Source organism: Acyrthosiphon pisum, chromosome X, assembly GCF_005508785.2.
Source record: "Acyrthosiphon pisum isolate AL4f chromosome X, pea_aphid_22Mar2018_4r6ur, whole genome shotgun sequence".
Classification (NCBI taxonomy): domain Eukaryota; kingdom Metazoa; phylum Arthropoda; class Insecta; order Hemiptera; family Aphididae; genus Acyrthosiphon; species Acyrthosiphon pisum.
This window is the reverse complement of record NC_042493.1, coordinates 108,922,978-108,935,533: the sequence shown is the minus strand read 5'-3', so window position 1 is coordinate 108,935,533 and position 12,556 is coordinate 108,922,978. Positions and strand designations below refer to the sequence as shown.

Sequence of the window (12,556 nt, the reverse complement as noted above, 5' to 3'; positions counted from 1 at the left end):
AATTGTGAAGTAATATACTTAGACATTTTTTTCAAGTTGTAATAAATTTAAAAATGCCAAACAAAAAATAAAAGTTGTATAATAAAATGGAGATGGGATCGGAAATACCTAAAAAGCAAAACTTCATAATTTTTTTTCAGTAATAGCTAATTACTAATTAGGTATGTTTGTTATTAGACAATCAGTCGCGTATCTGAATTTATTTATCAAATGGAAATTCTAATAATAGTATTTATACTTACAAATTAAATGATTATGTGAAACTAAAAAGTCGTAATATTAATTATATAAAATAAGACAGTGGCTCATTTTTAACGTCTTTTTTCTTCAAAATTACTCATGGCAACTAAACAAAATACAACAAATAGCTATAACTAACAGAAACACAACAAATCTACGCCAACCATTAAACTTCCCGAATTACACAAATTTTAATTTTAAAAACAAACACTAATATGAATACACGTACTGATTGTTCACCACGAATTATAAAAAGGATAAGCAGCAAAGAAAAGACAGGCGATGCATCAAAATATGGATTTTACCGACACATTAACCATCTATCTATTATAAGACTAGATAATGAAGCAGGTATTATAAAGTGAAATAAGATTAAAACGGAGTGTATCTTAACTGAAAATATAATACATATAATATAATAATATGATTTATTCTAGATAAACTGAATTATTCATCGTGGTTAACTCGATTGGATAATGAAACTTCAGATTTAAAGATGCACCTTATCAAAATCTTATTTATATCTTTGAGAAGTGAAAAATCTTTTCAAATCTTTTTAAAACCGCCACCCGATGACCTTAAAGATTTAGAGTTGAGGTCTGATAATACGGTAAGATTCTCAGTATTTTTTCATTGATTTAATTAAAATAAATTTAATTTTCAATATAATATCTATATTATAGATGGATATGGTTAAATGGTTACAAGATAATAATATACCTGATGAATCGCCACCCAAGGAGAATAAACAAGAGATTTTACACAGACGTTCCGCAGCTGTAGCTACAAACATGCGCTCTTACACAACAATTAAAACTTCACCATACTTTGTACAATCGTTTTATGTAAGGTCAGATTGGCCAATTTATACGTGGTATAATCCAACCTCTATTGGTTTGCCGAGTAACCATGATCATAACCAATGGGAGCTATTTCTAAATCGTTTTCAAATTGTAACCGAGTATGTTTTATAAAGACGTTTTTTACACAGAATAAACTAGTTAAATAACTAAATATTTAAATTTTTCAGGGATAAAAATGCCAACAATAAACACAGAAACGAGTAATTATAATCAAATCAATGTAACACAATAAGAATTTATAATTTGTATTTCAATGTTTTTTTTTTTTTTGTAGATGTGATGATATTATTCCAATTGACCAAGTAGCAAAAGAATTAGCGAACACTTTTAATTGGCATCCTTATAGTATACTGATTAATGAAGAAACTAGACCCAAACAAACGGCAGGTTCCATTGCAATTGATAAGTAAGTAATTCAGATATAACTATTTTATTTTGAAATTCATATTTTTTTTTGTTTTTCAGAGATGTAGGAAACCAACTATGTAACCAACAGCAAATTGACGATGCTGCATTTGCAATAGTATCTTGTAAAATATTTCCTGGTAATAAGATATTAAGCCAGAGAATGTATTCTGATACACTCATTCCGGACAGAAAATTCGTTTTTCAAATGACGGGTGTAACAATGATTGATTATTCCAGTCTTAAGTTAAAAAATGACGAAACGCTACCGTTTATTTGCAAGCTAAAAGAAAGAAAACAGGCTATAAAAAACCGCTGTGGAGTTAAAGAAAAAACACCGTGTCCGTGTGAAAAACCAATGATGGTCGTTGACTGCAGTAAGCCAAAGTCGCCATGCTCAACAACAGCGGCGCAAAACACAAAACAAATTAATCAGACTAAGAAGCAATCGAATACTATTTCAATTATACACAAAAACACATGTAATGTTAAAACTGAAAGCGATTCCAAATTTAGTAACTTGAACATCACGTATCAGGAATGTAAGTCCAGCTCTAAATGTCTGAAGAGGAGCGTAAAGAAATCTAAGTCAGTCGAAAGCTGTAAATTTCCCAAGGAAGCCGACTTGAACGTTGACGATAACAATGAATCGAAGGATCACACAAATTGTCCGAAGGTATTGAACGCGGGTAAATCGTCGTTCAACGACAGTTCGAATTGCGATTGGACCGTGTCCAGTGTGGAGATAACGATGACAGAACCCGAACGGGCCTGCAGCAGTACGCCGCCAAACTGCAAAGCCAACAACTGCACGTTGATCTCGCCGGATCAGGTCGCGCGCGTCGAGCCGGAAGACCAGAGCGCAAGGAAGTGCAGCGGTGTGCAGAAGACGCCACCACCGGCGGCCGCGAAGACGCCAAACTGCAGCGCCAACATCTGCACGTTGACCGCGCCGGATCAAGTCGCGCGCGTCGAACCGGAAGACCAGGGCGCACGGAACTGCAGCGGTGTGCAGAAGACGCCACCGCCGGCGGCCGCGAAGGCGCCAAACTGCAGCGCGGACATCTGCACGTCGTTGTTGCCGGATCCGGTCGAACCGAAAGACCAAAGCACACGGAACTGCAGCAGCGTGCAGAAGACGCAGCCGCCGCCGGTGGCCGCGAAGACGCCAAACTGCAACGCTAACATCTGCCCGTCGATGCTGACGCATCAGGTCATGCGCGTCGAACCGGAAGACCAGAGCGCACGGAACAGCAGCGGCGTGCAGAAGACGACGCCGCCGGCGGTCACGACTCCTCGCCAGTGCCCGAGAACCACGGAAGGCGTCCGAGAACCTCAACCTCAAGAAAATTGCCGTCAACGGTCTCTCGGCATTCGAGACGGCACCAGCTCGGAACCGACGGAGAACGGCGGACGCGCGGACCCCGTCTGCAGCGGCGGTTGTCGACGAAAGAGCGCCCCCGAGCCGCGCGACAGGTGTGCAAGTGCACGTGGTCCGACGGCGGACGACGGGCGGAAGGCAGGACAGTGCCCGGGCAAAGACCAAAACCGCACGTGTCAGGCGGCGTTTGCGGAACATCGGCCCAAGACGCCGATGGAGAACGGCGGTCGTCGGCGAACGCCGCCGGGGCGGAGGATGAGCGCCCCACAGCCGCGGGACACGTGTGCAAGTGCACGTGGTCCGACGACGGACGACGGGCGGAGGGTAGGACAGTGCCCCGGCAAAGACATGAACCGCTCGTGTCAGCCAGCATTTTCGGAATATCGGACCAAGACGCCGATGGGGCCCGGCACTCCGGCGGTGTCGGGTTCGGACAGGAGTGCCAGCCAACAGCAGCAACAGCAGCACGATCGCGCAGGGTCCAGAAGTGACGACAGATCCAACACAGCCGCTGCTGACCTCTCCTGGAACCCGGAAGTGAGCAGCTATTCCGCGTTCTCGAACAGTCACGTGATGGAGGACCGGTTTCGGTTCCTGACGTCCGAGAGGATGGTCGACGACCGTCCGGCGGCGATGCGCTCGCCGCCGTCGTCGCCGTTGCTGCCGGCCAACGATTTCCACAGCGCCGCGGCCGCAGCGGCCGCCAACTACGACAATGACCTGTCGGACGACAGCTTCGGCGCGAGGAGCGACTGGTCGGCCGAACAGGGATGTCCGTCGGGGGTCCGGCCGACCAACCGATTCGACGACGACAACAACAACAACAACTACTACTACTCCTCCTCGAGCTCGCTGTCGACGTTGACCTCGTCCGACAGTTCGATCGATATGCGGATCGCGGCGCGTCGTCCTCTCAGCCGGAACGTGAACTACGATCGTCGGACGGAACGTCTGATGTCGACCAACAGCAGCGACCGATATCCGTTCAACAGCAGCCTGTCGCCGAACCTCGCCGACGTCGGGCTGCGGCGCGCCTCCCCCGTGGTCGCCGACGTCTGGCCACCCGCCCGCGAACTCGTCGAGGACGTGAGCATGCCGGGAAATTTGGTCACCGGGCCGTGGTCGTTGTCGATGAGCGATTCGAGGAGCGGCCGTTACCTGGAATCCAGTGACGTCGGAGCCGCGGACCAGTACCACAATAATTCTTGTTCGGAGGGCGGTAACGCGTCCGGGCGGGACGACTACGGCGGATCCGAGACCGACGACGGCGACGACGACGCGGGCGCGGCTTCCACGAGCCGTAGAAATTATTGACCAAACCGGAAGGAGAGAGAGAGCTCACGATATTTCATTACACAATATAACGCGATTTTATATGTGCGAAAACCATCACTTTTCAGTTATTAGAAGAGGGTAATAAGTGGGTATTACAATTATTTTCCAAAACATATCGACCAAAACCGTTACACGTCTTACACGTCTTACACGTCATCAAAATAATACATCTGTCAATACTGCTGCGCGGTCGACAGTTATTCCGAGTGGATATTGTATGATAATGTTTTCCGATCGCATAAATAAGCCGCATGGGTCTTTTTTAATCTGTATAAGTGTAATATATAATATTTCTACACTTGAATAATAACACGGGATAACTGATGGCGACGGGCCGTATGGAATGTGGGGTGTTTCAATCAGGGACTGGAACCCTTATGATTTTATCGGTTTGGGTTTAGGTTTCGGTTCTCAAAAATCTAAAATTACGGTTCCAGTTTTAGTTTAGGTTTTCAAAAATATCAAGTTTCGGTACCATTATTAACCCTTTTTATTTGACTTTGCTTTTCATTTTATTTTTATCAATTAAAAAAATTAACATATTGAGAACCTTTATTTAATGGCAATTGTAATTAAGTGTACCTATTTAAGAGTTTAGGTAATATAATATATCATTAACACTAAGGCTATACAAGATAATATACAATTATATTCAACAATTTACTGACTGTTTATGGAAGTTTCACAATACCATTGAATTCTAAACATTGTAATATTTAAAAAAAAAAAACATTACTGGCATATAATACGTCTATTGTATATGACTAGCAAAACCTAAATTATAACATATTTAAAACATAACTATAGTTAAACCTAAAGGGTACGCGCGCAATAGGTATCCACTATATATATACCTACCTACATATTTTATTAGTTAATAATATTTAAATTTTAAACTAACAGACGATACTCACATTAGGTATTTAATATTATAACTGCAGCCCTGCAGGCATATTAATTATGGAACCATTATAAGTCAACTTTGAAACACTTATAAACGTACAAATTCTTATTAGTTTTAGAAATCCTACATTAGTTATTGCGAATTCGGAATTGCGAATTGCGATTCAATAATAATTGAACGCAGGTAGGTACCGGGCTTGTTATAGATTACATGGAAATTAAAATTTGTTTTATGACGATTCTGTAGTGGGTACACATAATAATGTATTTATATCTTAGTATTGATAAACTTTTATGGGTCTATGATTTTTTAATTATTTGTTATTACTAATAAGTAGTAATAGCTAGTATAACTGTCTTTATAATTATATTATACTGCTACTACTACAGATAAAAATATAAAATATCTATTGAATTTTGGAACCGAAAAAAACCAAAATACAGGTTTTGGTTTCAGTTTAGGTTCTTAAAAAAATGTATTTAAGGATTCCGGCCCGGTGGGTAGAATTCGGTAGCGCGCATTACTATTGCGCGCGTACCCTTTTGGTTTACGGTTGCACGTGTTAAATTTTTTTTTTTGCAAATGTACACCATTTATAGTGTAAACAATGGTTTTTATTTTCCTTTGGTGTATTTTTTTTTTTTAAAAAAACAAAACTAAAACCACAATATATTATGAGGTAATTTGGAGATTTTGAAATAATATTTATGCCTTGAATTGTATCTATCTCCCGTAATGGTACAAAAACTACACTTGGATTTTGACGTAGCAGACTGTGTTTTACATAAGGTGATCCGATGTACAACGTCCACGCCAGTATAATATGCACTTGGACAATATTTTTGCAATTCAAAGCGAATGCGTTCATATATGTATCATGAATATTGAGTTATTCCAGCATTCGGTATGACTGTCTAAATTACCTCGTATTATCGAACATATTTACCCTTGTTAACCAGTGGTGGTTTTCCCGGGGAGGCAAGGGAGGCAGTGCCTCCCTTGAAAATAAGAGAAAAAACATGGTTAATATTATTTAAATTATAAAATGTTGTGTGTTTATATTTTCTAATATAGACACTATTATAAAAGGGAAATAAATAAAATATATATTTAAATTATGTATTGAAGAGACTATGGAGTGCACCATGTCTTTAAAAAGACCGTGATGCCCATAAGTAAGAGACTGGCCAATTCCCGTGCGCAACAGGCGAATATAATATTAATATTATACTGATATACTTATTACTACGTAGCACGGCTGCCCCTCCACGCGTCCCGTATCGGCGGCGGCTACCAACTTTCTCATGAGGCAACTGCCGCCGCCGTTATCGATGCGTTACATGTGTACACAAATGTACACACACAGACGCACATAAAATATGTGAATAGCGCATGCGCGATTCTCTGTGGAGACTGCACATAACCGTAGCCTCCGTTGGCAAACGTCACAGGCTGTGACTTGCAGCGCCTCAGTGGCTGACGATTAATTATTATAGATTATACACTTTATTGCACGTTATTACTAATAAGTTATTATCAATATACAATGGTTTAATAGTAATAATATATTATGTTTATAAAATTCATACTATATTACTATGATTTAATTGTATTATTTTATTTTCTGTGTGATAGGTACTGTGAGTGTGTGCATCGAATTACATAATTAATAATTTCTAGTTAGGTATTTTAATTATAAGAAATAGTTAAAATGAAAATCTTCTGACAGATTTTTAAAGAAAAAATATGGTTTTTAAACAAAATAAATGAGTTTTGAGAATTGGGGGATTTGCGCTAACATGTCTAGATGGGTACAGTATCGTTGCCTCCTCAAAAATTTAACGGCAGAACCGCTACTGTTGTTAACTATTCATTCACCTATCTATTTAATATTTTGCAATATAAGGTTCTGAAGTGACAATCATCGTAAATCGGCCAGTTAAATTATCATTACACTGCAGTTATACAGTTGTCTATTTAGAATATAAATATAATAAAAAGTGATTATTAACTTAAATTACATTCGGTTGGCGAATCGACTATATTTTGTACGCATGTATAGGGATTTTGAGAGCATACGATAATAGTCACGTCATAAATCATAGACAACAAATTCATATAATATTTGTGTTCGAATCACATCAATATCATATTAATATATAGAACTCAGGAGAAAAATATCTCTTAATATTCCAACACAAATCAAAACACGTAATATATAAGTATATACGTCGCAGTGACCTCGAGCATCGAAGTCAACCCCATATCCACGAATACAACAATAACTCGGGAAAATTAATTATAATATTTACATCAATAATATCGGGAAAAAATACATCATACCTACTGATGTTAATACTATAATATTATGGTATTATTATGGTATTACACATTTAGAATTTAGAACACATTTAGGACATTTACAAATACGTCCTAGATTCGAATTTCTTTTGCGAGGCATCTTGAAATAATGAAAAAATAGTAAACTACTTATATCTATCTATCTAAATAAAAATGTCGCTTTATTTCGCACTCGTAATCTTGAAAACCACTCATCCGATTCACTTGAAATTCAACATAGATATTTAGCCGGATACGGAACCATATCTATATGAGAATCACAAAATATACCTCTCAGCCAAGATTACGAGTGTGGAATAAAGCGACATTTATTTTTATTTATATAGATAGAAGATAGATAGATACATTTATATAATAAAAATAGATTTGCTATTATTTGCTAACTACCAGTATTGGTATTGGAACGATCACCGATCGGACAAATGTAATTTCCTACAACTTAAGTCAACACAACGTAATATCCTACATAAACATTTTTAATTTGAGCACCTTGGGGTGTTGACAATTTAACACGTCATGATTCCTCATTAGTTTTTTCTACTGGAAATAAAACCCGAAACATTTATGTAATATTTTATGAACGATCGAAGTTCTAATTTTGAATAAATCGCGCAACGTAAAATAACTATTCGTCTTCTGCAAATTATTCATTTGTTTTGTTTTTAATCATATGAACTTGAACCATTCTGCTATTTCCCTAGATTTAATTTTATATCATATCATGCCCAAAGCAATATTCAAAGTATTTAGATTTTTTTTTTACATTTTTATTCCACGAACGTGCCATTGTATTAAGCTAAACTGTATTAATAGGTAATTTATAGGGACATTGAAAAATAAAAATACCATTCATATTATAGCAAGGATAATTAATATTAGACTCAGCAAGTTTGAGTCTAAACTGATGCGTTTTTATAATTGTTACGAATAATTATTAATAAACATTAATACGGATGTAATAGTTATTGAACAATTAGGTAATGTAGTATTTAAAAAACAAGTAGTATTAAGAAATTAATTAATAGTCATTGTAAATTAAACAAAGCACAATCCCGAAACTGAAAATAAGCACTTTTCATGTAGGAGATATTGTCCTAGTTAGATTGAAATATAATATCAACACGAGAAATGAAAGATTATGGACAGTGGAGAATGGAGACGGTGCCATTGTCTGTACCTACATTTTCAATTAATAAAAATTTAAAATCTATTGTTAACTGATAAAAACGTGTGCTAATTAATTTAATAACACCAAATATTTATTATTTGTTGTTTGTTTCTTATCTTACTATGAACTATGTGTAATACAATATAGTATATATAATACATAGGTGTAAATACACCTAAAGTACAAACAGTAGTAGTGTTATGGATTTTTAATTATAGATTTTAATTTGAAAGGTTTGTAACAAAAATCGTCAATATTTTAACTTTGATCGTGAAGAAAATACTGTTTTAAATACCTATGCATTTTCATACATCAATGTATTTGTATTCATATAACTTCTGAGCAGCATTGTAATAAACGACAAATGATATGTCATTCCCTCAAAAATATTATTCTCTATCTTTTTTGTAATTGGTGATATTACTCTAAGATTGCTTAAAAACGTAGAAAAAATGATTCTGCGTAAATGCGTTCTATCTATGTTGCGCGTGGGCTAGAGAGAGAAAACAGAGAAAAACTATTTGTTTTCAGTCTCTGGCCGACGCGCAACATAATATGTTAACATACAATGATAATGGACAAAACGCATTATACCGCAGAATCATTTTTTCTATGTTTTTAAGTAATCTTAGAGTAAAATCACCCATTACAAAAAAGATAGAGGATAATATTTTTGAGGGAATGACATATCGATTCTATATTTGACTTTCAAAATAAAAAAAAAAAATTTGTTAGTCGAAATTATGATTAAATTGTTTTGAGACAATATTTAGAAAAATCGATATGTCATTCCGTCATGACCGTGGGTCGCCTATCAGAGATGGTTTGTAATATTTTTTTAAAATTACTTCTATACAAAAATAATGTATTATAATAACGATTATGAAACAATGAAATGATTGTTTCAATTTAATACTGTGCACTGTTGTGACTTGAGAGAGCCGCGAGAATAGTGAGTATTATACTATTATCATAAAAAATAACGACTTTGTCTAATTGACATAGATCTATCGTTTAAAATTTTTTTCAAATCTACATACTTTTTAGGTTCTGAGTGGAACGATGAATGTATTGATTTTACAATGATGTGTGTTTTTTTTTTATTTTTTTTTTTTTTGTGTCTGTGTACACGATAAGTGGTCGAATAATGCTTCGATTTTCAACTTCAGTACCTTGTTCGATTGGAAAGTGAATATCGTTGGTGCATTGGGGAGATCAAAATTTAAAATTCCCAGTAATTTTTAAAAGCGCCAAGAAAAACCAAAGAAAAATTATGAAAAACGGGAATTTTTACGCAAAATCGATTTTTCACAAAATTAAATTTGGTTTTTGGTGTAACTTTAAAAAAATGACCGTAGATACATGAAATTTTGACTGAATGTTTATATTAGCATTTTCTATACACCATAACATTTTCAAAATATTTTGGATTATTTTGAGCTCTTTATACGGACATTGTCAGTTTTCATTTTTTTTAGTTTTTTTTCCTAAAAATATCAATAAAATTTTATTTGTTGATCAAAAAAGCTTGAAAATTTAATAGAAGGCTCCAAATATATTGTTTCAAAGGCAGATGAAAAATACTAAAAATCCTTAGTCAAAGTTTTTTTTTTATAAGCATTTAAAGTTCAAAAATTGACAACATATGGAAAAATCACGAAAATTAACAAATTATTTTGAGTTAAGAATTCGTACAAATTTTTCTTTTTAAATCTAAGATTTTAAAATGTAATACAAGATTCCTTATAAGAAATCAAATTTTTACAACATTGGATATTCACTCGATTTCTCATGTAGCGATTTCCTTATTTTGTTGTAATTCAAAAACGAATAACTGTAGATACATGAAAATTTTACTGAATGTTTATATTAGCATTTCCTATACACCATACAATTTTGAAAATATTTTGACTCTTTTTGAGCTGTTTACGGACATTTTCAGTTTTCAATTTTTTTAATTTTTTTTACTATAAATATCAATAAAGTTTTATCTGTTGGGCCAAAAAGTGTATAAATGTAATACAAAGCTCCTGATATATTGTTACAATATCAGTTGAAAAATATTAAAAATACATAGGCACAATTTTTTTTTATAAGCATTTAAAGATCAAATTTTAATTTGAAAAATTATTTTGTAGTTAAAAATTTATAAAATGTTCAATTTTTGTATCTAAGAATTGAAAATTTAAAACAAGATTCCACGTAAGTAATTAATTCTGTTTCCAAAAAATCTAAAAAATACATTTATACAGTTTATTTTTATAGTCATTTTAAGTACAAATTTGGACGAAATTACATATTAAAAACCTAGAATAACTATTTTAGTTATTTTGTCGTGATTGTATAATATTATTCGTGGATACTTGAAACTTCTAAAGTATACTATTATATATCTATGATAGTACCACGGTTTTTTGTTGATGTATAACACGTTATCTGATGCATATTGTGATATGATTAATTTGGAATTTATTATTAATACCTATTATAGGTCAATTTTTTTTTAATACTATAGGTACCTAATATAATATTATGTCTTATACCTAGACTAACATACCGTCTCCGCTCAGAATCGTTTTTCTTATACAATGATATTATATCATTGAATTCAAATTTAATACCATCCATTATACAGTGACCCACTTGTAACCTACTGTACAGCAGAGCGAAATCCACTTACCCACCTTTTTTTTAAAAATGATTTTAAAAAAAGTTGATAAGACAAAAACACATTTTTGCTATCAAATTCTCTGATAAGGTCAAAACCTGTGGTCACTGTATACAATAAATTGTATGTAGGAGGTTATTTGTCATGTATATAATGTGAATTCGGTTCATAAATATCAATCATATCAAAACATCAATGTGTTATATTACCCTAATATGTCATATTAAGCCAGTCTCCCCTACATATTTGTATATGTCTTAGGTAGTAATGTAGTAGGTACTCTATGATTTGAATCTTGGTTGTATCTACAAAAATCCTTTACATTTTTATCAAATGACAATTTTCGGAACTCTTAACCGCAGCCATTGCAATAGGTACGTTTTGTAGTTAAGGTAGGTAGATAGGTACCTAAATAATTTATTACGTTAACACATTTTATTGAATATACAACTAGTAAATTACGAATCTTTAACTATGCTACATTTAGAAAAATGTAGGTACCTATGTGGCTGTGCATAATATAATGCATAATATATTTCAGAGTTTTATACGTTCGTATATTGATCAGTGGCGTATTTTGTATGTTTTTGTGGGGGGGGGGGGGGTGTCCAGATAATATAGGTATATACTAATTTGTTAATTGGTTGCAATATTTCTCTCTTTCACATCTACTACCACTAAGTTCATAATATACTCATCAAATATTGTAATGAAACATTTTTTATTTATTCAATTAAAAGTAAGAATTTTTATGTAATTTAAATCATACATGTATAACATACCTACTGTATATCTGAAATAATTATAATACAAAAATTGTATTTTCTAATAATAGTTTTAAAATTAAAAATGCATAACGGATGAATAATATAAGTCTAACGCTCATGTCAATATGTGATCCTAGTCTTAATACTTAAATAATAATAAAACAACGAGAAAAAATGACTTAAAAATATTACGATTCCATATAATTTAGATAATGAATATTAAATATAATATGCCTATTATTAGTTTAAAAAATACTTAATTATAATGTTTTAATTTTAATGAATATTTAATTTACGAATTACGTGCATTTGTGAAAAATAAATATTATAAACAATATGGGTACCTACCTACTCACCAAATGACAATAATAATATGATAATATTACTATTTCACTGTATATATTTTTATCTGCTTTAATGCCTTTATTTCCTTCGACGACGATAAAATGAAAAATGATTCTAAT

General features: G+C 34.4%; 1 protein-coding gene across 1 annotated transcript; it reads left to right on the top strand.

Annotated features, from left to right (window-relative positions):
• The first annotated feature begins 341 nt into the window (after positions 1 to 341).
• On the top strand, positions 342 to 4,275 carry LOC100575111. Its single transcript, XM_008185523.3, has 6 exons — positions 342 to 591; positions 678 to 850; positions 924 to 1,201; positions 1,271 to 1,303; positions 1,378 to 1,509; positions 1,569 to 4,275. The coding sequence occupies exons 1-6, from the start codon at positions 456 to 458 to the stop codon at positions 4,201 to 4,203; spliced, it is 3,387 nt and encodes a 1,128-aa protein (XP_008183745.1). The 5' UTR covers positions 342 to 455; the 3' UTR covers positions 4,204 to 4,275.
• The last annotated feature ends 8,281 nt before the right edge of the window (positions 4,276 to 12,556 follow it).